This window comes from Dufourea novaeangliae, unplaced genomic scaffold, assembly GCF_001272555.1.
Source record: "Dufourea novaeangliae isolate 0120121106 unplaced genomic scaffold, ASM127255v1 scaffold64, whole genome shotgun sequence".
Classification (NCBI taxonomy): Eukaryota; Metazoa; Arthropoda; class Insecta; order Hymenoptera; family Halictidae; genus Dufourea; species Dufourea novaeangliae.
The window spans coordinates 2010555-2038224 of NW_015373954.1; the positions used below are offsets into that span (position 1 = coordinate 2010555).

The following is a 27670-nucleotide window of genomic DNA, read 5'->3' on the forward strand; positions in this document are numbered from 1 at the left end:
TAAGAGTCACTCAACACCCTTTTCCACCTTGTTCCTTGAATCTGATAAGGCGAATTCTCTTATCCGATAACGTTTCCAGCGTGTACTGGTTTGGTAATTCGTATTCCCAATTTAATTAAGCGCTGACGCGCATTACCATACTCGAACACTTACCTCCACTCCCCCTGCCGACTCAATCGATTAATTCTTTAGATTCTATCAATGATTTATTTTTCCCAGTAAGATGGTTTTCTACTGACTCATGAATCTAATTAATAGTAACTGTAAGCGCAAGTTTTATCGGTTGCGTGATCTTTCTCCCTCGAGGATACTCTACTAGCACATTCCAGGTAGCCACGCGACATCTACGAACTGACATGTTTATCAACCGTAGGATTTGCCAGTCATTGAAAATGTTGAGTGACTTCTTTACTAATAGGTACTAGAGGTTCCTATACCTCGCCTGTGGTAATAGCTAGTCTTCTAAACGTCCCCCCGCCTGCAACCATAGATTCAATGATTCATTAATATGTAAATATAGTCGTGGAGCTATAGTCGTCTATGGAGGAAAGTATTTGAGTAACAGGTACTCATGCCTAAACAATTAACAATTACAAGGTTTTTAAAGAATAGGGGGACTAATCCTAAGCGGTAAAAAGAATTCTAATGATCTTGAATTAATAAAGGGTAGTAACTTTCTTGCTGTATACAAGAAGTACTTATACATAACTTCTTTAAAAACTTACATAAATATTTATGCCTATCCAAGGCGCCATTGAGTGCTGCGAGAAACTGTTTATGATCGTTACCTTCTAGCGGTTAGTTTTGAATTTTTGAAAGTTTTGCTTTTTGTTGGACACTTCAATGTCATCTATCAGAGACAACGCGTATCACCATCGATTCTAATGCACGTCACAGACGAGGTATAAAAATAGACATATGTAACATCCAATGCATTCTCGTGACCCGATTTACTGGGGCGCTAGCTCTCAGTTATCATTTTCGCGTCAGTACCCGACGTTACCGATAAACATATGCGTTGGTTAAGTTGTGCTTAAGTTTAAAGGATGAATTTAACATTGCTAAAACACGAAAAATCCTATAAACTTTATTGAATTTCTCAGACGAATGTCTATTAAAGTAGACCTACATAAAATAAAAAACAGTTAAGATCCCTTATAAACATTCAACAGATTGCCGTTACATTAAAATGACAGACTTTTTAAGTTGTCGGTAGTACAGATTTGGCCCACGAAGTGCCATAAGGTGATAAATCTATTATTATACCTTATCTGTGGTCACGTGTTTTATCTAATTGGATCTACTGACACCTACCTTAATTAAAGGTGTATAAGACTATACACTACATTAAGTATATTACATAAAAGCAGAAACTCTCTTCCTATAGAATGACTATAGCGTACAGTAGTATAGAGAATGCTCGGTATATACAAAGTATAATGATTTTAAGAATTGTCGCGCCTTGGTATACATTGCACATCAATTTCCAGTGTTCTTTGGCGAAAAAATATTTTATCTAAACCTCCCGTCGTATAATTCATAAGGAAACACGTATGTGAAGTGTCATGTTACTATGTTACTAAACTACGTTCTTTTTATTTAGATGAATCGATAATCGCATTTCCGATATGACATTCAGATGAAACTCTTAGAATTAACACTAAATAAATTCGTTTTACGCGGTAACATACTATACTTGTTCTTTGCCATGAAATGTGAAAACATCAGTCTACTAGAAACTGTCATTGCTGTCAAAAGAGCCATGAAGTGTTGAAGTTTTAAAATTGATTATTGCAAGTGATAGCAATTGTAAGCTGTATTATTTCTCACTGCAATCTGTAAGAATTTACTTCATTTCAGTTATACAATCAAAATTCCAACAATGTTTGAATGGGCATATGATGGTGTTAATGCCTCCATACCACGTAATGTGGGTCCAGAATGTGCATATTATTTGAGTACACAACATAAAATAATCGAAACATCATTTGTATCTATATTGATAATAGTGCTTCTTGTATGGGGCTACAAACGAATGAAATTGCCTAATCAAATATACATAGACCATGATAGAGTGGGCAGAAGAATGTTGTTGATTATCATGGCTTTAGTATTGGGAATAGAAATAGGTTTTAAATTGACCAGCAGGACTGTTGTATATTTGTTTAATCCCTGTCACATAACAACAGCAGTACAGGTAAAATAAATAAACATAATTCGCTCGAAGTGACACACAATGACTATTTACAACTCTGGCTTTTTCTGTGATACAGTTATATTTATTAGCAGCTGCTCCTAGTCCGACTGTCACTACTCTCTTCAGGATACACTTAAACTTTATGAATGGACCAGTCTTAGCTTATTTGTTCCCAGAAACAGAATCTCGAAGAGTAAGCTATCATGTTCTTTTTAATACTGAACTACTTTAATTGTTCATATTGAAATGGCATGTATTCTTCCAGATATTTGCAGATAAAGCATTGTATTACATACAGCATGGCTTAATGGTAGTAATACCCTATTATTTGCTAAGGCTTGGAGGTAGTTAATTCTAATAATAGCCATTTTACATATTCATGTACCTGCAAAGGTCACAAATATATTTTAATTTTTGATAATAGGTGTATACAACGTTGAGCCTTTATCAGACATGAGCTGGACAGTTTTTAGTTATGGTCTGAATCTAGCGTACCACTTCTGGATTCTTCAAGCTATTGCTTTGGTCCGTAGTGTCTTATCTTCTGTCAAATACTATCTTTCATTATACATAATATTTATCTTACTTTGTAGCCTGTACAAGTCAATCTTAGCCACATATTGTGTCCAGCTGTACTGGATCCGTTTGAAGGGAGCAATTACAGATTATGGACAGTAGTTCATCAAGGATTGCTATGTCCCTTACTGTGCAAGCTACTTTGCTATATCTTTAATTTCTTTTTAACTGAATTTCCACCAACAAGAGTAAAGCCAGCTCTTGAATGTATACTTCCAAAAAAGAGAAACAAATATGAAGATAATAGAAAATTATACGAAAGTACAGGTACCTCAGAGAATGGACATACTCGTGTAAACTAGACCCATTTTTCCCTAATATGTATATACCAATGTGATCTCTGTAGACACATTGCTGCAATGAAGTGAGTACTCAAAAGTTAGAGGGAAAAGGTCTTGTATCCTAATAATTAAATGAACGCAAGCTGCTTTGTCCTTCTATGGGTATCCGTAACTGCACTGTTGCTACTTGTACGTGACGAAATTTTTCTGGAACGAACGCGTTCGTAATTTTCTTCACACTGAATTTTCAGATGCGGTTGGTCAGAATATTGTAGAGGAAATGGTAACTAGTTATCTATACATTGCAAATAAACATGTGATGACTTTCAGTTAAATGCTACACGTGGACGGTAGCACGTACCGTTCACACAAGGTTTATAACTTACGAGGCACCGGTTGTCTCATAACTCGAATTCCTAACAAATATGGAAATTGAAATATGTATGGGTTATTTTGCTATTGAATCCACCTTTTTTTTTAACTGTTTTTGTTTAATGACTACGAAGTCTACCCCGTTTTTTGTTTAATGTTATTTTAAATAGTGTTACACGCGTGCAATCACTTTCTTTAAATACGATTTATCGTATAAATCTATTTTCAATAATAACTTAATACATGTTACGATTTATTAGGATTATTTTAATATTTACGTTTTATTCGTACAATGAATACTGTATAAATTACGTAAAACTTTTCCTATTATGACTGATGGTGAATTTGGCCACAAAACTAGTCTACAGTACCTGTTGTAGTTTAAAGAGATACTTATAGAGTTAGATCAAATTTATGATTTGTTTATTTTAAATTTGTATATTTTAGTGTTTCTATATCTTTAGTGTATTTTGTTATTTGCGATGATTTTTAGTTATAAGAATATAACTTGATTATAAACATGAAAATCAAGCACAGTATGTGATCCCGAATAAACTACAGATAAGTTTATAAGATCAAGAATTGTGTCAACAGTGTGCACACAACAGGTAACTGTTTGATTGTACAATAGATTTTTTAAAAACTGATATATACAACTAAAGTAACGGAAGAAATTACACTAACTGTCGGAAATTTCATTCGACAGAATATATTTTTTTATACCAAATCGTAAATGAAAGTGAGAGAAATGAACAGAGTAATATGTAAATTAAGAAATGAGTTCAGACCAAGCATTCCTTATAATATCCTTGAAATATACGCTGTAAGGAAACTATATAATACGTACTTATGATATATGTACTACAACATTTAAACAGTACTCAACACATTCTTGTTTTACAATTCCAATTTTAATCCATAACAAATTTCTTAAGCAAAGCTTAACTTTTTTTATTAGTTTCTTCGAATTTTTATTTACTTAATGTGTGTAAAATGATTTTACAGTACTATGGCCTAACAGGAAAAGATTTGTTATCCATTGTATTGATAGGATTGATTAGTTTTAGCTGTTTTAATTGTGTTTGTTATTAGTTTCTCAGTTAGATTAATACCCACCAAAGAATTATAAACCATTATTTTTTAAACAAAAAAATTTGATAAATTGATCACGTAATGCGTTCTATTAAGATTAATATAACAGTAAGGGCTAGTGAATCATTGGTTTTAAATTTCCAGTAAATTATAGTATGTTAATGTTTGAGCTTTAATTGTGCGCACTTTTTACACAACTCACTTTTGTATCCTCTTGCATGAAAACAACTTTAAGAAATTCGATCAGTTCAATCATGGTGTTTGAAAATGTTTTATGGGGTACACTTGCTTTTGTATCATTCAAATCGTAGATTTTCCCTTAGTTCGTATAAAATTCCATGCAAGAAGATTCAAACAATATCCAACAGTAATTACATTACATTTATAAATGGACAGTGTCCATGTGGAGTATATATTAAGGCCTCGAAAAGGTGTAACTTGGAACCTCGATTGAATGCGATAAGATCTTTTATAATAGTGATTGAAACAAAATTGTGCAACAAGAAATTCTCGATCCGGGTACTTAATTCATATTGAAGGCATATCAAGACCTGGACGAACTATATCAGGAATGTAGTATTATATAAGTGTTTTAAACCACTGTTCCATAGTAGATACAGCAAGAAGATTAGCATACATTGGACATTATATACAAAGAGAACTGTGTGTGTATGTACATTACTTGTATCTCTGTAAATTGCAATCGTATTATCTTGTGAAATACACTGAACGAAGCATCAACAACATTTTGACTGTATGAAACATTTGTTATCATATTGGGCCAAATATAATCTTATTTTATTTTGAAGAAAAGATGTCCTTTACAAAGTTTCAGACTACCCCTTGTATTTAGACTATCAGATATTGGGATTCCTAGAAAATGATTCAATTAGATTGATTATAATTTAGACCATTATGATTTTAAGTCTTTCTTAATTATGTATCCTATACAAAATTAATGTATATGCAAATTGTACAGTAATAGAGGATTGTATACTGGTATAATGAATTGCTATTGTTATATTTTTGTAAGTTATGGGAAGCATTGCTGTCATGGCAGTAGCAGTCATGTACAAATTTGAAATTAAATATAAGAATTGGTTGAAGACGAAGAACGAAAAAGTGTTTGTACAAAATATTCACATGTAAATGTTTCAAATTAAAAAGTTTTGACACCAATTACATATATCTTACTCATTCATTACCTGATATTATAATTTACTTGAACTTCATGGTATGCAACAATGCAAACATTAAAGCATTAAAATAAAATAATTTATTTACAGAGCGATGTACAATTCTTGGTTTTAAAACACTCGTATTATTGATGAACGAGCATATATAAAGTATACCGGTGTTCCAAGCTTAATCGTACCTTGACTAATTTACGTTTCCTCCAAACATTTGTACAGAATAGGTTTGCAGTCGATTACTTGATTACTTATATGCATATTCAAATACGTATATTTACAAAATGATGTACTTTCCACTGATAGTTATAATTGTTTCACATGTACGTCTATGTTTGCGACGGACACTTTCAGATTACATTAAATGAATCATAATAAGGCACCATTATATTCCACGTGTAATCTTCATAAGTTTTCATAGAGATTTAATTCGTGTCATCGTCGATCCGAAAGGATATAAATTCTAAATCAACCCGTAACCCATAATGCATGGACCATTGATGATGAAGTCATTTGACATACACAAAATAAGATTTATTTTCTCCTTCTACATTCACGACTGACAAACACGATTCTGTACAAAAGTTTAGGAAAGTGAACGTAACTTACAAACACTACACTTAACAAACACAGTGACCGTAATGATGCATATGTACATTACCAGTTATGCAAACTTCTAAGACATGGTATCTATAAGTACAGACTTTGTAGAACACGATTTACAATTTTCACATTCAACCCAATGCAAAACTTTCCTATGGACACTAAATGTATAAGCGAATCAAAAAGTTTCCTTTGGATTATGCGAGACTCATTGTGCATTCCTCGCAATAGTGGTTGCCAAATCACACACTGTGATACACTTTCAAATACTTTATATAAACAACACATCATACAGAAAGGACCACACACGTCAGGACAAAAATACAAAATCTTGATAATGTGTAGATGAATTCCATAGGTACATGGTACACTTCTAACATTATCTATCTGCACCTTCATCATCAGATCTACTTAAAAAGAAATACTAATGACCCTAAGAATTATTATACATACTGAAATTTCTACACTAAGACATTACTTTACATAATCAAACTAGAATAATTATGAACACTTTAAGTGGAACACCCTGTATACTATTTCGTCGAATTATTAGTTATTCTCGATCGGATCGGCAATTTCGCTACTTAAGCCCTATTGTATGGCATTTTAAAAGTCTGTTCTTAATATCAGGAGGTTGATAATAATCTACGACGTGTATAAATAGTTAATATAAATTAAAAAATAAAGCGTAATTGATTTTTGTAAGAAAAGCATCTCCTCCTTCTTCAGAAATACTTTTAACAGCCATAACAAAGATAGAAATAATCAAAGTACCTACATAGAGATAACGTAAAAAAAAATATCCACACTAATAAAATCCAATGAATCACAGTTATTCCATTTATAATTACTATGAAGTTATGCGAACAGCATAAGAATACTAAAAACGTATTGAATATTAATAGCAGACTTGTTATGCCATGGTAAGTGACTATTTTGGAAACAAGTTGAAATTGCCATCTCTTTGGCTGATGATTTATACATATGAAGCATGTATTTATACAAGAAGAATATAAGTATCGATGGAAGATAAAGAACCTGACATTTCTTATTCCTATGTACATGTGTAGCTAAATTAAAATAAATCTACATGACTGAAAACACATTGAAATTAATCTGACTTGTATTCATTTGAGCGACACGCAAATTACATCGCGGAGGAACTTTTCTGTTGAAGATTATCTAACTCAAAACCATTCACATAATTATCTGCCCTTCACTAATATTAACATTCTCACAAGATACTAATTATGAGGTGTAAATAATACATATTGTTACCAAACATATAGAGCTTCTTCAGCTAAAATTATTTGATGTCCCAAGTGTTAAGTAACTTACAATTGTTAACACTGTATAAAGCCCTATTATGGATGTATCAGGTTAAATGGAATACTAATACTATTTACAATCTATTGACTGAATGAACAGGCACACATCCGTCATAAAGAATATCATACAGTTCATCAGTGTGCTGGTTCTATTTCATAGTAGACATATTGGTGTGATACAGAGAATTCTGCATTCACATTTCACCAAACAGCCTTGACCAAGCCTCTGAAGATATGTCTCTACTGGAAGTAAAGTGTTAGCCATCTAGAGGTGGTCCTAAGTACACCATAGTTACTTCTGTATTTCCATATACAGCAGATACAGATGGATATAATCTTTTGTCTGGCAACCCTACATGTACAATAGTATCATTAACATTACCAGATGCACCAGAGCCACAAAAATACAAACGAAACAAAAATACTTAAGTAATATTGATGTATTTTAAAATATTCTGACGTTAATGTTTTAATTGAAGATACAATCTGTCTAACTTAAAAAACTCTTACTACAATTAATTTATTTAACACTAAAATGTATCAAATATTGAAATACAATACCTCTAAATGCCACTCCCAAAAATTCGTAATTTTTTTCAAAAGATAATGTGTTATCATCACAATCTAATATTACCCTAATTCTTTCCCCAGCCTGTTAATTACAAAATTTTAACACCTTAAGGTATATTCCATCATATTCTAGGCATTTCTTAAATAAGCATATCTCACCTGATACCTAGGAGCATTATTAAGCAACGGATAATTCCCTTGCACATCACCATTGTGTAGCAGATGATTATCCACTAGATTCCATCCCCATGAATGCTCATCAGAGCCCAATAATGCTACATACCCATGACACAGTAACGGTACTTCTTTGGTTGCTATTCCTATAACTGCTACTGTGCCCAAAGGTCCTTCCCAAATGATTTCCCAGGCATGTCTGCCATGCCGGAAACCAATTTTACCCCTACAAGCATCTGTGATTTGCGCAATAGGGTTCCTGTCACACAGTCACAAACAGTTGCATTTATTACTAAAGAGCAATGACCCTCAAAACAACATTGTCATTGAGCACCAATTACCCATGACAGTAAGTTTGTTTGCACCACTTATTGACGAACATTAATAATCGAACCATAGCTCTACCTGTGCAGAGTGAATCCGTTGGATTTAATGTAAATGTTTTTCGAACAATCGAGGGGGTTCCACGCGTGATAAAATGCACGCAATTTCGATTTATAGGTAGGCACCGATGACAATATATCGGAGCTAAGAGCCTCCTGAGCCAACTTACGAATACAGTGTATTCTCCACGCTTCGTTATTCTCGTCGTTTAAAAAACGGTTCCAACGTTTGCACACTAACGCACAATTTCTTAACGTGTGCAAATCTAAATAAGAAAATATCACTTCTAAAACACGATCAGATGCTCGCAGTGCTATATCGTCCATTTTGCCGGTCTGATCGAGTAGCCAAGCAAAACATACGCACGCAAAACGCCGCACTGTGTCACTCTATGCAAGCGTTATATAAAACTTCAATGCTGATTTTCATGTAAGTGAACAGAGTCGATAAAATAAGCTAAATATACTTCTACCGGTTTCTACATAATTCTTTAACATTTATTATTTCCACTATGAAAGAACACTGACTTCTGCAAATGTCCCTTGGTTGTAAGCAATTCCAGAACTATATATATATATTTTGTGCTTCTGGTTGACTGATTGTCGACAACTCGCATTCCAATATACTCTACGATTAATAAAGGAATTCAACTGCGTACATACCCTGCACCATTTTCCAAACTTTCTTGTTCCAACTCGTTTTAGATGAAATATATTAATGTCCGATGTCTCGTGTTTTCGCTGCTCTCTCCTCGAGGTTTTGAATCCTCGCAGTGCTTTCCTAACGCCCTCTGTGATAAATACTTTCCACCAATTTTCAAATGGCACCAGAGTTATTTGGAATATTTCTTTAAAAACTTGTAATCTGATGAAGAGTGTCAGAAAAATTAAGAAGGGGAAGTAACCAAATGTTCTATTATATGTTTAGACTTAAAGTATTCTATATATATATATATTTAAATATATTCAAGTTAGTTTCGAATTTCTTCACAAATGACACTCTAGAAACGCTTAAAATTTATTGTGGCGTCATCTATACGAAACTAGCATATTCTAATTGGTTAACAGCTTGAGCGTTTTGCCGTAGATGACGCTTGCATTTATTTTAAGCGCGTTGTTTGAAATTTTATTAAGATTTTAATGTCTCTACAGTTGTTTTAAAAAATAAAGCAGCGCAGTTCAATATTATTTGCCGTCCATGAAATATAAAGATGATGACAAACACCGAACAAGTATAACAATAAACATATAATGAGGATACTAACGTACATAATTTTATCTAACAATAAGATATCTTGTATATTAGAGAAACTTATAAATTCAGAGGCACCATAGAAGAGTCGATTTTATTCCCAACATTTATATCTTATCAGTAGTACCACGTTGATAAAGGAAAGAAGCGTTAGTTGGATTCTTGATAGAGATTTTATTGTAAATTGTTACAATTCACGTAAATATTATTCCTTAAATATACTTTACGAGACTTGTAATAACATATACATTGCTTAAACCATGTGAGGTATTTACCAGTATTTACATGTCGCATGGTGAAGTGTTCACGCATGCTGTGCTACATCGAGCTAACACGAGACACTGAACCTGAGAAAGTGGTCCACATTCGTTGTTTCTCTGAGCAGTCATTTTTATGAATAATAATGGTACAAAATGTATTTCGACATGGCCAGAAGCTCCTTTGGATCGGCGGTGCCTGTATCGGTACTTACATCGCGTACCGATACTGGAAAAAACGAGAGCTTCTGATAATAGACGAAGGTTTCGAGGAGGTTTCCAAGGTTAGAGCTTCAGTCTTGCTCAAAATGATGTCTGATTAATTTAGATGAGAATAGTTTCAACTCATTCATGTTTAGCTTTACTTCATTATTTTTAACCTTTTTTCATTACTCTTAAATATCAGAAAGGGAATTAATAATATGGAATCGAGCCTAAATTTGGTATTGGTCACTGTCACTTTGTTTTTATAGATTGATGACTATCATGAAAAAAGAGTGGTTCTGTTGGGTTTAGATGGAGCTGGAAAAACTTCCATTATAAATCAAATTTGTGTTGCAAATGGTGATGAAAATTCTTATACTGTTCCTCCAAAACCTACACAGGGTTCTTCTGTATATAAAATAAAAAATGGATCGTATTGTTATAATATTTGGGACAGTATGTATTCATTTACTTTTGACTGACCAAAATTTCTTATAAGGTAGCGATAAAGATGGATTTGATTTTGTTGCTAGTTGGAGGTGCAGACACTGCTAGAAAATATTGGGCTGCTTTTCTAGAAGACACAGATCTTCTAGTGTTTGTGGTAGATGCATCCGATATAGAGAAATTATCATTGGCTGCTTCTACTCTTAAACAGTTATTAGATGATGCAAGAATGGAGAATGTGCCAATATTAGTAATTGCTAACAAACAGGTAATTTTAAATGAAGAAGGAGATTATGCAATGATGTATGTAATGCCTAATATATTCATGTATGAAATCAGGATTGTTCTGATGCTCTGAGGCCAGAAGAAGTAAAAAAAGCTCTAGATTTGTTAAGTATCTCTCCTCAAAAGCACAAAGTAGAAATAGTGGGATGTCAAACAAGACCTCTACCTGAGAAGCCAACAGAAACGACCGAATATACATGGCACCACGAATCCATGGATACTGTTAGGAAAAAAATATTCTCCATGGCAACTTAAATTTAAGAGAATTTCTTAATTGTTTATTTGAGTTGTTGAAAAAGTACTTTATACATATGAAAAAGAACAAATAGGTTAAGAACAAGAAGTAAAAGACACTGTGTCAAATGAGGTATAGTGTACTCAATTTTTCATGGTTTAACGTTATTATGAACAATTTGTCCATTACGAAATTTAAAAAAAATAATTCAAGCTTTACAAAAAATAATATAGAAATAAAAGTATGTAAGTTTTTAGTATTGCTCATTATAGTGTATTCATGATCATCTAACTTTGTTGTAATTTTTATATTGGTTTTTCAATATATATTTATTTAATAAATTATTTATTTATTTTACAAAGTTGCAGTAAACATTGTCATATATTTTATTTTAATTATGTACAATGTGGAGTATACACTGACTTTGTAATTAATATACAAAGTGTTAATGTTTACAGGTGATACAAATGAAAAAATAGATCTATTTTAATGATTATTACTGTATAGCACTGTATAAGTAATATAAAAAATGTCTACTTTTACTTCAGAACAGTGTTTTAACCTTTTTTTTCCACAGTTATTATATTTATTACTTAAATGAAAAGACTACTGATTAATTTATTATGCACAAACAAATACTTCAAATAGATCTTAAGTAAATACAATTAAAAATATTTATTACTCAGTGTTTTTGCTTTGGAGATATTCATTATATTGCTCAGGGATACCCTTAAACATTTTAATTTTTGCACGTATCTGTTTCCATGTCAATTGGTAATAATTCTTCTTATCCCGTGCCATAGCCTATGTGAATGAGATAAAAATAAGAAACATTTTCGTTGATTATAAAATAAATTACTTTAAACAATAAACTTTACCTTAAAATCTTCTCCATATTTATCTATTAAATTTGTAAGGAAATGTACTTGACTCTTTGGCAGTCTGAACATTTTTCTTCTTGGAGCTTTGGCCTCAGCTTCTAGTTCTTCAACTACATGACTTTTGGCAGGTATCATGTCTACATCTTCCTCTTGTTCTGTTATACTTTCAGGATCTACAATTTTACGTTTCACATCCTCAATGAGCTCTCTTTTGGCATTTGGAATTTTTAACACTTGGTTTGGATCATATGCCAGTCCCATTTGTTTCAAGTTGGTTCGTGTGGACATAGTCACTTCCCATGATTGTTTTATTTGAGGACTGTAATCAGGAAATACATATTAATTAAAAATAATGTTAAGATATAATTCTCTTTAGTTGTAATACGTACCAGCCGATAGTTGGTAATTTCCTTAACTTATTTCTTAGTCTTTTACGGTTTACGTTCATACGGAACTTCTTTTTGCGTTTTACTTTTCTGATTTTTGTCATTTTGATGATTCTAAGTTACCACGTGCCGTTCGAAAACAATCATCGACTTATTCGATTAAACACACACGAACACATCTGTACGCAAACATGTTTATCAGGTTAAGCACTACGCAGTACTTTTCCCCTATGCGAAAATAAATCCCCAGATTGAGATAGTCCATGATGGCGGTAGAATTTGTTCTTTTCGTTGAACTTATGAAGTAAGAAATTACGTATAAATTCTTTTTGATAATTAAAAGTGAAAAGAGTATGTCTATCACGAGGGGCTGTTTAACTCTTAACAACCCAGTACGTTTGATTCTGTATCTAAATCAAAGTGAAAATGTATCCGTTGAGCACTACTGGGTTGTTTAGGGTTAAGTAAGATTAAGTAGATTCGACAGCTAACTACAGCACAAGGAGCACAAGGAACAAATGTTTGAATGCTAAAGGCTGCTTATTCCATGAATGTTAGCTGTATTGAATTTATCCCAGATTTCGTGGGAATTGATTGTCAATCCTCGATCGTACATTGTATGCAAATTATCCTGCTGGCCTCAAAAATAGAGACTCCACACAATTACTGCACGGACGAAAGTCTTCTCATGAATCATAACGAAGTTTAAACACGTCAATGATTGTGTTACGCTATTTCCATTGTTATTCATGAGTCTAGATTCATAAAAGACAGTCTTTTGTTGTCATTTTCTGTTGAAATTTTACTTACAAGAAAATACCGTTTCTCTTCTTCTTTAGGGAAATGTCCTCCATCTTGTTATCTGTAGAGAATGTTTCGAAGGTGGTGTTTAAACGAGGAGAATTTTATCAGAAAATAAATGAATGTATTACATTTAATTGTAATTCAATTAAAAGTATTACAACTTTCCTATTTAAAGAAACAATGTAGTAACGGGAGACTATAAAATCAAGTTGTAATTAAGTAAAAAATTAATATTTATTTGTCATTGTTCAGGTTCAGGTATAACATTGTCATGGGCTGCATTTTTCGGGGAAGTGGGAATAGCGAATTTGTTCCATGTATGTACGAAAGTACACGCAACAGTTACCTATTAGCTATACACGTGTGTATCTACATCTACTTTCACGCATAATTTATACATATACAATACAATTGGGTAGTTCTAAGTGAAGTACTCGGAAGTTTTTTCTACACAAATCGGTTAAACTTATTGCAATAACCCTTTTGTATTACCGTGTTTTCAGCAGATATTGCGCTTTTCAGTCAGGTGCATCGAACTTCTCGTAAAAACGAACCTTCACTGAAAGCGTAACTTCCACGAGCCTTCTTTTAGAAATTCCAAGAGGACATCAAATGAATATTTAAATCAGATTGGCTAAAAAACGGTTCAGAACGCGACTAATCGAGTGAGGTTCCAGCGGCTGAAGGAAATTAAAGATCGGAAACTTCAAAAAGACACCGAACGAAAGGATCTATATAGAAGTACAAAATTTACCAAGCGTAACTGGTTCCAAGACCGTTGAACACGGTGTGCACCAAGGGAGACGCGGGCTCGAGGGTTTTCGAGATGAAGTGACTTTGGGGAGCGTAGTCGTAGATGGGCCCAGACTTAGCGAAAATTGGAGCGGCGTATCCTTGAGCAGGGGCGAGCAGAGCACTTTTGGCGATGACTGGAGCATGGGCGGCGTATTCGTAGCTCTTGGTGATGACTGGGGCATGGGCGGCGTATTCGTAGCTCTTGGTGATGACTGGTGTATGGGCGGCGTATTCGTAGCTCTTGGTGATGACTGGGGCATGGGCGGCGTATTCGTAGCTCTTGGCTAAGAGGGGAGCACCAGATGTGATGTAGGATTTGGTCAGAAGGGGAGATGATTCAATGTAGGACTTGGTCAAGAGAGGTGTAGCCGGGGCAGCGTAGGTTTTGGTAAGGAGGGGTGCTGGAGCGGCAATGGTCTTGGTCAACAGGGGAGAAATAGGGGCAGCAGCGTAGGCCTTGGCGTACAGTGGTGCAGCAGGGGCGGCATAAGTCTTAATGAGAGGCGCAGCAGCAGCGTAACTGTACGGGGCAGTATAAGTCTTGGCGATAAGAGGCGCAGCGGCAGCGTAACTATATTGGGCACCGTATGTCTTGGCGATGAGAGGAGTAGCGGTCGGTGTGATGTAGGCAGGACCAGCGATGGCGGTCTTCACGATCGGAGCGTGGTGTAGATTGTAGTTCAACAAAGCGTCGTTGCTAACACTGTGGCTGCTCACACGGACGGAGGAGTGAGCGCTGTCTTCGGCTCTCGAGTAGGAGGAGATCACGTTTTGACCCCCGTAGCCCTTCTGAGTCGATTCCTGACTGAAACCGATGCTCCCGAGATCGCCGGACGCCGCTGCGATGTCATATGCCGCCGGGCCACTAGCGCGGGCTACTGCCAAACAGGCTGCGAATGCTACGAACTGCGAAATAAAGGAAATTTTTATATTGTACCAGGTAGTCCCTGATAGACCAAAAAAACTTCAGAAGGAAATCGTTTAAAGTAAACAAATAAGTAGAATCGTTAAAAGTTTTATCAATGACTCTTAATGTTACTTAGGTAATTTAACGTTTCATTTCTTCCTTGTTACACGGTATCAAAATACCTTTGTTCTTTCTGCTGAGTAAGCGTAACCCTGAAGGTGTAACGCGTTTCACGTAGAAGCTTACCTTGAATGCCATTTTGTTTTTCCTCGAAAGAGTTGCTGGGCTCTGACAAAATCTGGGACCTGGGCCAGTATTTATATGCAGGCAAGACTGCAGGGGGATCAATCGAATTTTGGGTGCCACTGCTCTCAATGCGATTGGACATGCCCGATCAGGGGAGAGGGAAACTGTACCGCGGGACCTTTTTGTGTTGTAGAACCATTCAGGAAGGAGGATAGAAAGTGTGAAGGTGGAGAAGGATAGTCGGGCTAAAGGGGACATGGACGAATTTCAGGCGTGGTCCCCGGGGCAATTAAAATCGCCGGTTCGACAGGGTACGCATAACAGATAACCCATTCTACATTAGGACGTCATTAACGTGTAAGTTATAATAAGCCATTCTCTCTTCGACCCGGAACTTCAAACTTGCAGAGATAAGTATTTTCTTAGACATATAACATATCTGTATACGAGTTAGAATATAGACTGTTTGGAATTGATAACCCTTTTGTTTGCATAATGTTGCTCGTGAATTATCGTATCGCATAAATATTCAACTTAATCTTCGCATACATGAATTTTCGAGTCATATTAACTACCAATGCATTTTAAGTGGTTACTACGGAACACTCAACGTGTACAAACAACGTTAACAGAGAATGTTTAGGGCTAATATACTTCAAACTTTTATTTAAAAATATCATCGTCATGTAATCATCAAGTCGAGTCACCGTGTGCACGTCAACCAGTTTTAACTTAGCTTATCCTGGATCGCGAAAGGGAACGTTACCACGTCATACGTAAAATCCTTTTTTTTCTTATGTCGTGTCCTTCCCTTCGTTTATGTAACCTGATACATATACCAATGCCAGGCCGTGATATTGTAAAACCAGTCAAGGACGCACTTTCTCCGATTTGTGGCACTGACATATAAAGCCAAATATGTTGTGCACCGGTTTCACGTAACACCTGCCTGTGTATTGGTGATCTGGTTACTTTCTTAGACAAAATTAGCTGTCGCGATGTCCTGCCTGGGGCGGATAGTTCGTACAGGAACCCGTAGGTGTGACCTCAGCAACCCTGAAGCAATCAGTGGCGCAACATCGAGTATACGTATACCGATTCAAATCGTGTGCAAGCTAGTCTTTGATAGGAAAAGACACTTTCTACTTGTCCGTTGTTTCGTTTCGTTTGTCTGATTTGATATATTTCAGTATCTAAAAATAGAGAAGAGAAAAGAAACACTGAACAGGTCTCCTTAATAATTGAAAAGGAAATCCTCGATTGTGCTCACTTTTCTCAATGGACTCTGCCTGGGTGCCTCGGTTACTTGTTCAACATTTTGATTAGGCTGATTTACCACGTTGGTGCCGACACTTTGCCTATTCCCACTTATTGTAGCAATCCTAGATGTTTGCGTCTTGCGTGTCTTGGCCCACGTACTGATGTTTCTCTGCAATATTGATTGCTGGTTCGCGTTTTGCAACGAAAAATCACTAAAGACATTGTCAATTATGAACATGTCTGGATCGCAGAAATGGTCAAAACTGAAGTCTTCTACAGATGCTAGTTCCATTTCACGCTGATCAACTTGATCGATTTTTTCTCGTGAACGGTGTCTTTGATGCATTTCGTTGGAGTCTCTCGATTTTAACGACAAAGTTTCGCTGTCTTTGGACGACGATGGCTGTTGTTTCTTAAGATAAAAAGCTTTCTGATCAGCACTTGGGTCTCTGCTGGCCTGGAATAACGTCTTCGCACCTTTTTATCCGATTGTATAGAATTCCTGCGAGTAGTTTTGCTTTGTAGCTAAACTTACTCTATTGATCCCGGTCGTTGAACCGTGATTGATAATGGACTTATATTTAACATAAAGGTTTTTTAGTATCAACGTTTCGTGACGAGGCAAGGATTTGCTTTTAATGAGACGCTCCATCATCTGGAAGTACTCTTCTGTCGGGGAGAAATCTTTCGAACAACACAGCGACACGTTATGTTCTATGTAGACATAAAGTACATGTCGTTTGTATTTGTGTTTTTAAAGCATCATGTTCTCAAAACCTAAGATCTACTGTAACTTACTCGATAATTGTTTCGGTTGAAACACAATCGACTCATCATCGTCAATCAATACGTAGGACCTCGTGGGTGATGCATTTTCACTCCCCCATGTGTCTGGTATCGAAGGTCTCTTTGTCTCGGAAGTATTTCGCATTATTCTTCCGGTACATTTATGATTTCCGATAATTTATTCATTCTACATCTTCAATATTCATCTTCTGTATAATGTCATGGTCATGTTTCCCTTAGTATCTTTTTTATAACCTCCATTTTTCCTCATCACAACTTCATGAACTTTTTAATGCCACCAATTGGAAGAAAATTTATGTGAACTCATCATACTGTTATAAATTCACGTTCATCTCTGATAAAACTAAACGCAAGTTGCATGTGCTTATGCAACTGCATCACTTATATTTGAGGAGAATATTATTTTGTTTCCTTACAAAAATATTATAACCAATTATGAACAAGAATTATAGTAGTCGAATGGTTTAATAAAATAAAAGAAAAAATACAAAAACAGAAAAGTCGACGAGGATGGGATTCGAACCCACGCGTGCAGAGCACATTGGATTAGCAGTCCAACGCCTTAACCACTCGGCCACCTCGTCAGGTATGAAAGTATTCTCTAAAAGTTTATGATAATGGGAAAAATTTCCAATTTTCGCAATAAAATCCCTTTCGCTTTCTGTTTATTCGCAAACAATTCTGTTTCCTATTATTTCAGTAGATCGCTGTGTACATTTGTGCATATGTTGCATTCATTTTAGTGCACTCTACGTGTGGATATGTTACGTAATCGAATTGCACGAGCTTGTGTATGTGTGGAATCATCCATAGATTCTGTTATCGTTTGATAATGCAATTATAGTGCATTATATTGCACTTATTGAATTCTTTTATTTTTACGGAAAATGACCGTGCCGCCTTAAAAAAAACGAGACTCAGGTTACGATTTCTTTAAGTTTGACTCAGAACCTGTTACAAATATTCTGAACATATGTATCAGTTTATAAATTTATTTAACTAACAGTTTATTTTTCTATCATGTATATTATCTCGTGTATTTATTTTTCTATCGAAAGCCTTATTCGTATGTATCTTTTCCTACGTTCTGTAAACGATATTTATGTATGTACGTTGAAGAAGGTGTTGTAAGCCGTTGGTCGTCGCTGGTAGCTAAATACAGATATATTTAGTACTGAAGACGCATGACAGAAGAGTCTGTTTGTAATTACGTGAATTAGATTCTTCATAGAGACTCTGGGAAGCCACGGAAACGAAGAATACTACCTATTCCTATTAGGTAATCACGTTAACGCTGCTCCCGCAGTACGAGTATTTCATTCGATGTACAGTCATGATATAGATATCATAAGAAACGCATTCGTTATTTCATACGTCTTTTATTGGCATGGAAAATATCATAAATATAACAGCGTCGTATACGTCAGTATACGACGACGAAACAGCGAAAACTCTCCAAAATAATTTTTCACGAATTAAAGGTAAGTATAGAGCGAATAATATGGTACTTAATGTACATTCTGCTGTTTTAAAGTGGAAAAGTACTAGACTTAAAGAATGCGGGAATACGAAGAATGAGTCTTTAATACCCGGTTATTTTTCAGAGGAATGTTATTTGGATCATGCCGGATCTACTTTATATTCAGACACACAAATAAAAAATGTTGCTGCTGATTTGCATAATTCACTTTATGCTAATCCACACTCTGTTGGGACTGCAAGCAATTTAACACAAGATATCATTGAACAGATGAGATATCTGTAAGACATCCATCAGCATAAATTATGTACATATTGATACACAAGTATACCAATAAGTGTTCCTTCTTGCAGGATCTTAAATCATTTTCATACATCTTCTGAAGATTATACTGTCATATTTACATCAGGTGCAACTGCATCCCTGAAGATTGTAGCTGATGCATTCCTGTTTAATACAGAGATGACAAATAGTACAATGTTACAGACAGCACATTTTGTTTATACACAAGACAATCACACATCAGTTCTTGGTATGAGAGAAGTTGTTACTGCAAAAGGAGCAAAAGTAACTTGCTTGAGGCACAATGAAACTTTCGAAATTTTTCATTCTCCCATGTCCCCACTGACCTGTTCAGAACAAAAAAGCAACTCACTTTTTGTGTATCCTGCTCAGTGTAATTTTTCGGGGTTAAAGTATCCTTTAGAATGGATTAGTGATGTACATAATGGAATTCTATCAGGTATAACTTCTGACACATCTACTAAGTGGTATGTCCTGCTTGATGCTGCTGCGTTTGTGTCAACAAATGACTTAGACTTGTCCAAATACAAGCCAGACTTTGTGTGTCTGTCTTTTTATAAAATGTTTGGATATCCTACTGGAATTGGTGCATTATTAGTCAAGAATACTAGTGCAAATGTACTGCACAAGATCTATTATGGCGGTGGTACTGTAGATGTTTCACTGAGTTCTGAAATGTTTCATATCAAGCGTCAAAGCCTACATCAAAGGTACAAACTCAAGTTGTTCATAACAATACTGATTTCTTATTTAACTCCATATGTTTCCAGGTTTGAAGATGGCACTGTACCATTTCTCTCTATAGCATCACTAAGACATGGTTTTGATATACTATCATCCATTACCATGCAGAAGATTTCACAACATGTATTTTCACTTGCACAATTTGTACATAACTCCTTGTTAACATTACATCACAGTAATGGAAAGCCAGTTGTAAAACTATACTTCGATACAGCTTATGACAGTTGTGACTTTCAGGGAGGCATTGTTACATTTAGTATTATACGTTCTAACAGTGAATATGTAGGCTATATGGAAGTTTTAAATATGGCAGCTCTATTTAAAATTCATCTTAGAACTGGTTGTTTATGCAATCCTGGTGCATGTCAAAGACATTTAGGATTATCAAACGAGGAAGTTCTTCGGAACTATGATGCAGGATATGTTTGTGGAGGATCCACAGACTTAATAAATGGCAGACCAACAGGAGCTGTAAGAGTTTCATTTGGATACATGTCTACATTTAAAGACGTACAGACTCTGTTAGGTATGATTATAGAATGTTTTGTAGATGGACCACAAATAATTAAAGTTCCTGACTGGTGGCCGAATAACAGAATAACATTACACACAAAATATATTCGACATAATATAAATGGAATACAAAACACACATAGCATACAAAACAATAATAGTAATGGAATCACCAATCAATTGAAAAGTATCAAAGATTCAGCGAATTATATTATCAATGACAGTCAATTTTTCAATCTGATATCAGACAATATGGCAACTAAGAAGAAGTGTATCTTAGAACAATTGTACATATTTCCAATTAAATCATGTGCTGCATATAAAATAATAGGTTCCTGGAGTTTAAACTCTAAAGGTTTAGAGTATGATAGAGAATGGATGATCATTAGATCCTCTGGTACTTGTTTAACACAAAAGCAACATATCAATTTATGTTTACTGAAGCCAGTTATATTTACAGAAAAAAGGGTTATGCAATTAAGTTATCCAGGTAAAAAATCTAATCATTGCAAATATTGTTTCTTATTATTCCATTTAACAATTGTAAAATATTTTAGGAATGCCTGTAATAAGTGTTCCGTTAGATAATACACCTGTAAATACTGTAGAAGGAACAATATGCCAAAGTAGAATTTGTGGACACAAAGTAGAGGGTGTTGACTGTGGTTCAGATGTTTCTGAATGGTTAAGTTTAGCATTAGGATTACCAAATTTAAAGCTTTTAAGGCAAAGTAACTGTGAGACAAAAAAGAAAGGTATAATGAAAATCATATAAATTATACATGTTCTAATTTGATTTAACTGAAGTTCCTTTGAACAGATAACAAGCCAGAACTATCATTTTCTATGCAAGCTCAATATCTGTTAATAAACAGAGCAAGTGTATCATGGTTGAGTGAAAAAATCAGTGACACAGAAGTTCAGAAAGATACAATTATACATAGATTTAGAGGAAATATGATATTAAGTGGCTGTGAAGCTTTTGAGGAAGCACAATGGAAAAATATTTGTATTGGAAAACATAATTTTGTGGTACGTAGTAAACTGATTCGAATACAAATTATATAGCTGTTTGTTATCAACAACTTGTTCTAACTAATTTAGGTAACAGGACCATGTACGCGGTGTCAGATGATATGTATTGATCAAACCACAGGGATAAAAACTGTAGAACCGTTACGCACACTTGCTGAACAATTTCATGGAAAATTAAGGTTTGGCATTTATTTAACAAAAGAATCTAAAGAAGATGGAATTATCAGTATTGGAGATAATGTTTGTATCTTATGATCTCTCTTATGATCTCTCTTATGAAAGGACACAGTTACTTTCCAAGTCATCCTGTATATTCAAAAATTCATGTTAATAATGAGTATGTACTCAAAATGTTTTCTTATGGTTGTTTAGGCAATTTAACAACTTCTCCCATAATAAAACTATTAAAAAGCATTTACACACTTTTAACATTAATTTGAAGTCCTCTTGGTCCTATCTGGTCCTATCAAGGAGGAAATTGGAGGAAATGAGAGTGCTCACCGTGCTCACCTCACGATGCTCACGCCGGGAATTCGTTGTTCCCGGGAAGTGCTGCACCAAACGGCCAATTCTGGCATAATAGTAGGAATCTACCTGTTTTAGTTTACCTATTGATGGAAATTGGAACTAAATCTAGAATTTCTTCATGTAGTTTTGAAAGTCTTCGCCAAGTGACGCGATTATGCTGATTTTACAGTTTCCCGTAATGAGCCATCTCGTAGCCGCGGGATTCCGGGAATCGGGAACGTCACGGCGTGCGAGCGAGAGCGGTATGAGAATCCGTTCACGACCATGGTCCCTTCTTAGATTTAACGTAGTTCACAAATTCACCGTTCTCATAACGTAGAGGGCAGCAGAAAATCCCTGACTTTTTACACTATCGGTATTTCAGAAAATTAGACACGAAGTCCCATAAGATGATAGGTCTATCCTCCTACACCTAGTCGGTGTTATTATTTTGGTATTATTTATTGTTTATTATTTTTTTGGTAAATTGACATTAGAAATAGGAGTGAAGATAGTGCTGGGATGAATGAATAACTTATGTGTATGATTTGAATGTTTTTAGTGAAAGAATAGTAAAAAAATATATAATTTACAATGGTATTTGTATAAATGTAACAACAATTGCCTTACATACCATGTACATACATATATAATATTTTTGGTGTAATAAATTCACAAAGATCAGCTTATTTGCAGCGTTCTATATGTAATTTCTCCTTTAACGCGCAGACTTTTTTTGTCACGTAAAACCACTTCCAATTGATATAGTATATTTGTGGTTCTGATATGAGCCACCGCTGTCCGTGGCGTCCTTGCATGCGCACCTGTTACATGTCACTGTGAACGAAGTTCCGTGTAGCCTTGTAGTACGTGAATTTGGAACGGTGTGTTGATTTTAAAACGTGTGTTGCATTATATTTTCAATTATAGAGGTATTTCACTTAACGACAATAGGCTGTGTTATATACAGGATATTTCATCTTGAGACGCGCGAATCTTTTGAAAATTGTATACGTAGGCAACAGGTGTCTAATGTCACCCATGTGTCTTACTGTCTTGTATTTAAACAAGGAAACTACATAAACGCTTTACAAAAAAGGACCGTATTTTAAAACATGTTTAAAAAGTTCCTCAATATATTCAGTGGATGTTCAAATTTCGATGAGATTTCCCGATAGTTTGAATTACTTGCGTGAATTATCGATTTCTGAAAATGGAATACGATTATTTAATTAAATTCTTGGCTCTTGGGAATTCCGGAGTTGGCAAGACGAGTTTCCTCTATCAATATACCGATGGCACGTTTGATTCTCGCTTCATGTCTACAGTTGGCATTGATTTTAAAGAAAAAAGGGTGGTAAGTTATAACGTGGTTTTTTTTTATGTATTTGTTATTTATAACTAATATGGGTGTAATTTATGTAAGTATACAGATATATTTGTAAGAGTATGTGTATGTATGTAAATGACTTAAAGGAGCACATATGTTGCTACGTATAAGCTAGGGTCATTACCTCTTGCAGATGTACCAAACAGCAAATGGTAGAACTCAACGTGTGCATTTACAGCTGTGGGACACAGCTGGCCAAGAGAGGTAATGATTTTCATATCACTAGTCACATAAGGTCATACAACATTGATACTTTTAACACCACATGTTGTTAATCATATGCTTCTAACATTTCAATTATTATCAACAAAAATTAAGTAGTATTGTGTAGAATAATATGCACAAAGTATTCGGTATTCTTGAAAGCTGGTATCATTAGCCCTAACAAAAATAATGATAGGGCCGATTAATATTACTACATACAATTGCTTTGATGCTATTAATATTCAGGTTCAGAAGTTTAACAACTGCCTTTTACCGGGATTCCATGGGATTTCTTTTAATTTTCGATCTGACCAATGAGCTCTCATTCCTTGAAGTAAGAAATTGGCTGGAACAACTTAGGGTACTAATCATTTATTAATATTGTAGTATGTACTGTAGAAATAGCTGTATCGAACGATCATTTAAGTTAACATAATAGTAGAAGATAAAATCTCATTTAAGTACTAACAGTGTATATAATATGGTTTCTGTTTTGTGCATGAGCATGGTATAACTTTAGAGTGTAGTTTGGATCTGTAGATTGTTGATATTTGGGATTATAACCATTCTCAGTTCGACTATCATATAAAATCATACACAGTCTTTATAAATGTCACATTCTATGTAAACAAACAGTACATTCTGTATTCAATAAATAAAAAAAATTATAAATGTGACTACATTCTCATTATATTTTCAAGTGTAATGAACGTATTTCGTCAAAAGAATAAATAAACAAAAATCTATTGAATTATTTACCGAACAAATGGTTCTTACTGTTATTTCTCTAGCTCAAATTGTCGTTCGATCGAATAATTGTAAAAACAAAAAGTCGTTATCAAAATGACATTGAATGTATCTGTGCACGTATAATAGACTCACGCATACTGCGAAGATCCGGACATAATTCTCTGTGGAAATAAATCTGATCTCGAAGACAAACGGGTTATTGGCGAAGAAAAAGCCCGGGAATTAGCAGAGAAGCATGGGTAAATGACACAGCCCACACCAGGCTTGCCCCTTTGAAGAAGTGTTCTGATTCCACATAGTTGGAACAAGATCAATTGGTTGCACTAGGTTACTGAAAATCCATTCTAATCACACCTTAGGCTATCTTAGTCCCATCTCTTGTCTTTCCTATGTACACCGCAAACACTTCCCGCCGCAGTAGCTATGGAAGTCAACATTCTACGAAGATACGAATCATGACTACCGAAATTCTGCTTGAGAAAATGATCTTCTGGGGTCAGATAACTTAATGATTCGTCAGAACACTTCTCCAAAAAAGGACATTAGAGCCTCTAATCGTATAACCAAAATCGTGATCGGTCAAAGGATCTGAATGGATTGTATTTCGTAGCTTGGTCTACTTGGAAACGAGCGCAGCAACCGGACAGAACGTGGTACGTGCTGTAGAGATACTTTTGGATCGGGTGATGCGCAGAATGGAGACCACCGTGGACAAATCGTTGCTGCCACACCAGAGGGTCTTACGGTGTCATGAGCGCGACACAGCGCCTCCCAGTACTTCTTGTTATTGCTGACATTGTCCTTACACGTAGCTGAATAAATCGCTGTTTCCGAAGTTTCGATGAAACTCGGTAGCTCGCGTTTTATTCAGCTGACGGCAATCGACTGACGAATCTTGTACTTGAATCTTCTAGAGTTAGAAATGGTCAAAAGGATACGCACGTATGTATATGTATAACGAAACGTTGGGTATCCCTAAATAAGTTTTCTCTCGTTTAAGGTCTTCAGAACCAGGCTACGAATCATGTTTATGGATATTCAATGTTTCATCCTATGCCTACGGAAATTCCAGCTTTGTTTGCGAACGAAGCTGACGTATTGTCTTGTATACTTCACATCCACGCAAGTATTTGTACTGTGAAAATGTTGTTTCACGTATCCACGCACATTACCGTCGTCTTCCATTGTCGCTTCCCTGGATGCTGGACTATCCTCGACGCATGTTGCCTTTCATTGTACGCGATAATGCGATTTACCTATTACTATCGGGCGCAAAACGTGTTCAATAGACATGTGCATCAGTCTCTCTTCACTCGTCAAAGATTATGATACAGTGGCTATGATTCGAGGCAGGGTTCGGTGATTCTCGTCTATACTTAATGTATTTTTGATGCTGTTATTGTGTCTAACCAAAGTTCATATACCTAGTCGTAAGTAACGTACTGAGAAAAACAATCAAACTTTGTGCGATTCTTTTGCCTTCCGCGCAACACCTGTTTGTACTTTCGATACACTGAATACTGGTGATCCCTCTTGCATTCTTGCCAAGTTTGAAATGAATTATACAGATATATGTATAAATATATTAAGTACGAATTCGATATAGATATACAATCAAGAATGATGCACGTGATGTCTTCTAACTTTTATACGTGTGTTAACGTTAAGGGAACTCTGAAAGACGACCATATAAAAGGTTGCAGGTGCTGAGAGGTATTGATCCGACCCGTACTTCTGAGAATAAGACGTTTTAGAGATTGCAACATCTATGATAGCTTTTTAGGATGAACGTAACTTACAAATCAATTGAAAGAACACTTGTAGTCGATATGTTTCTACCTGTGGATATTTACCACTTAGCACCTGAAAATCTCGTGTTACACAGACTACATATACGTATGTTATTTCTTCTAACTTTTACACAGTCTCTGCGACTTAGAGTTTATCCAGATCGAATATATTAAAATATATAATTGTTGTGTGTACACAGAATGAAATAGCGATTTACTAGTCGTTTGCCATTAGCGCAGAAGTTAAGGACCTAGCTGCCATCAGAGTTGTGGTAATGAACATGGCTGTTTTCTCACTGGAATCGTAAATCAGGGTAGTCACTTTTTACATTAACATTGTCTTCCATATTAGGAGAGTCTTCTGATCTCGATGAGTCTTCTGAATGTATGGAGATATTGTTAGTTGTATTATGATACACACGAAAAAATTTCAATTACTTCTAAATACTTTTACTTCCATTAGATCTTGATGTGTTCACTGAACAGGAAGTTTGGACTAATTTCTTTATGATAGTGTTTACGACTGCGTGTGATTATAAGCCTTAATAATTGTCATTTTGAACTGTTCAGATGTTGTTCCTGTGTTTCACGTATATTACACACTTGTGTTACTCTGTTAAACGCTGACTGATCGGTTATTTTGCCCAGATTTCTTAACGTTCAACTATTTCCCGCTGCCTAGCTAGAATGGTTTAAAAGAATTCCTTCCCTCCGTGGGATCAAACTTGCAGATGGTGGGTGTTCCGCTTGCAGTTTCGATTATTACTTTTAAGGTGTTTGAAGTCAAATGGTCAGGGAGGTGGAATTTTGAAAATATATTGAATCTCGAGCATCAAGCGATGCAACTTAATTTCATCAATAACCCAAGCGGGCGAAAGGTGCAGTCGCTCGAAAGTTCTGTACGTCATATTTGGACAGGTCTCACGGTTTTATATGGACAGCATTCGTCTTGACCAAGCATTTAATTTAAAGCTTAAAAAATGTAGATTAAACCCAGCATATTGTTAATAACAATAAACGACCAGAACACTGTTAAAATCGCATTTAATTGCGGAATACCACTATTTTTTTGACCGGTGGCGCCACCCGTGGTGAATCGCTGAAACTGCTAGCCAAATTATACCGACAGGTAAGTGAAAATTTCTGCAATTGGAAAAACGCGAATATCTTAGTAATTAGGCGTTTAAAATGAACGTGGTTGGTATCAAATTATTCCTGTCGACCCAATACATCGAGACAATACCGCAAACACCCATAATTAGAAGAATTATGTATGCATCTGTTATCACATGACCTTAAGGAGATAGCAGTAAATACATACATACTACTCCCACGCGATTCTACCACATTTACATGATTAAACGAACGCCAATGTTCTGCCTCGAGCACTAGATTTGTAGCTTAAAGAACGTAGATTAATAC

General features: G+C 35.2%; 7 protein-coding genes and 1 non-coding gene across 8 annotated transcripts; 4 read left to right on the top strand and 4 right to left on the bottom strand.

Annotated features, from left to right (window-relative positions):
- Positions 1-1355: 1355 nt before the first annotated feature.
- On the top strand, positions 1356-3075 carry LOC107186292 (transmembrane protein 164). The gene is made up of 6 exons (XM_015574124.1): positions 1356-1551; positions 1861-2197; positions 2274-2390; positions 2463-2541; positions 2622-2722; positions 2791-3075. Exons 2-6 carry the CDS (start codon positions 1883-1885, stop codon positions 3073-3075), a joined length of 897 nt encoding a protein of 298 aa, XP_015429610.1. The 5' UTR covers positions 1356-1551; positions 1861-1882.
- A 4538-nt stretch (positions 3076-7613) lies between these two features.
- LOC107186290 (F-box/SPRY domain-containing protein 1) lies at positions 7614-9093 on the bottom strand. Its single transcript, XM_015574123.1, has 4 exons — positions 8789-9093; positions 8369-8642; positions 8201-8291; positions 7614-7991 (listed from the first exon to the last, which is right to left on the bottom strand). The coding sequence occupies exons 1-4, from the start codon at positions 9091-9093 to the stop codon at positions 7897-7899; spliced, it is 765 nt and encodes a 254-aa protein (XP_015429609.1). The 3' UTR covers positions 7614-7896.
- A 1070-nt stretch (positions 9094-10163) lies between these two features.
- On the top strand, positions 10164-11546 carry LOC107186297 (ADP-ribosylation factor-like protein 3). Its single transcript, XM_015574130.1, has 4 exons — positions 10164-10559; positions 10749-10935; positions 11013-11194; positions 11266-11546. Exons 1-4 carry the CDS (start codon positions 10422-10424, stop codon positions 11464-11466), a joined length of 708 nt encoding a protein of 235 aa, XP_015429616.1. The 5' UTR covers positions 10164-10421; the 3' UTR covers positions 11467-11546.
- Positions 11547-12121: 575 nt separating this feature from the next.
- LOC107186294 (nucleolar protein 16) lies at positions 12122-12867 on the bottom strand. Its single transcript, XM_015574126.1, has 3 exons — positions 12717-12867; positions 12325-12646; positions 12122-12250 (listed from the first exon to the last, which is right to left on the bottom strand). Exons 1-3 carry the CDS (start codon positions 12815-12817, stop codon positions 12125-12127), a joined length of 549 nt encoding a protein of 182 aa, XP_015429612.1. The 5' UTR covers positions 12818-12867; the 3' UTR covers positions 12122-12124.
- A 1400-nt stretch (positions 12868-14267) lies between these two features.
- LOC107186216 (larval/pupal cuticle protein H1C-like) lies at positions 14268-15723 on the bottom strand. Its single transcript, XM_015574038.1, has 3 exons — positions 15466-15723; positions 14799-15218; positions 14268-14729 (listed from the first exon to the last, which is right to left on the bottom strand). The coding sequence occupies exons 1-3, from the start codon at positions 15721-15723 to the stop codon at positions 14268-14270; spliced, it is 1140 nt and encodes a 379-aa protein (XP_015429524.1).
- A 2311-nt stretch (positions 15724-18034) lies between these two features.
- Positions 18035-18116, bottom strand: Trnas-gcu. Its single transcript has one exon. It is a non-coding gene; the product is annotated as a tRNA-Ser (tRNA).
- Positions 18117-18868: 752 nt separating this feature from the next.
- Positions 18869-21862, top strand: LOC107186288 (molybdenum cofactor sulfurase 1). The gene is made up of 7 exons (XM_015574121.1): positions 18869-19013; positions 19137-19293; positions 19366-20025; positions 20086-21062; positions 21130-21327; positions 21405-21604; positions 21677-21862. Exons 1-7 carry the CDS (start codon positions 18920-18922, stop codon positions 21860-21862), a joined length of 2472 nt encoding a protein of 823 aa, XP_015429607.1. The 5' UTR covers positions 18869-18919.
- A 1429-nt stretch (positions 21863-23291) lies between these two features.
- On the top strand, positions 23292-26583 carry LOC107186253 (ras-related protein Rab-27A). The gene is made up of 5 exons (XM_015574082.1): positions 23292-23471; positions 23638-23708; positions 23955-24069; positions 24585-24697; positions 25069-26583. Exons 1-5 carry the CDS (start codon positions 23328-23330, stop codon positions 25250-25252), a joined length of 627 nt encoding a protein of 208 aa, XP_015429568.1. The 5' UTR covers positions 23292-23327; the 3' UTR covers positions 25253-26583.
- Positions 26584-27670: the final 1087 nt, after the last annotated feature.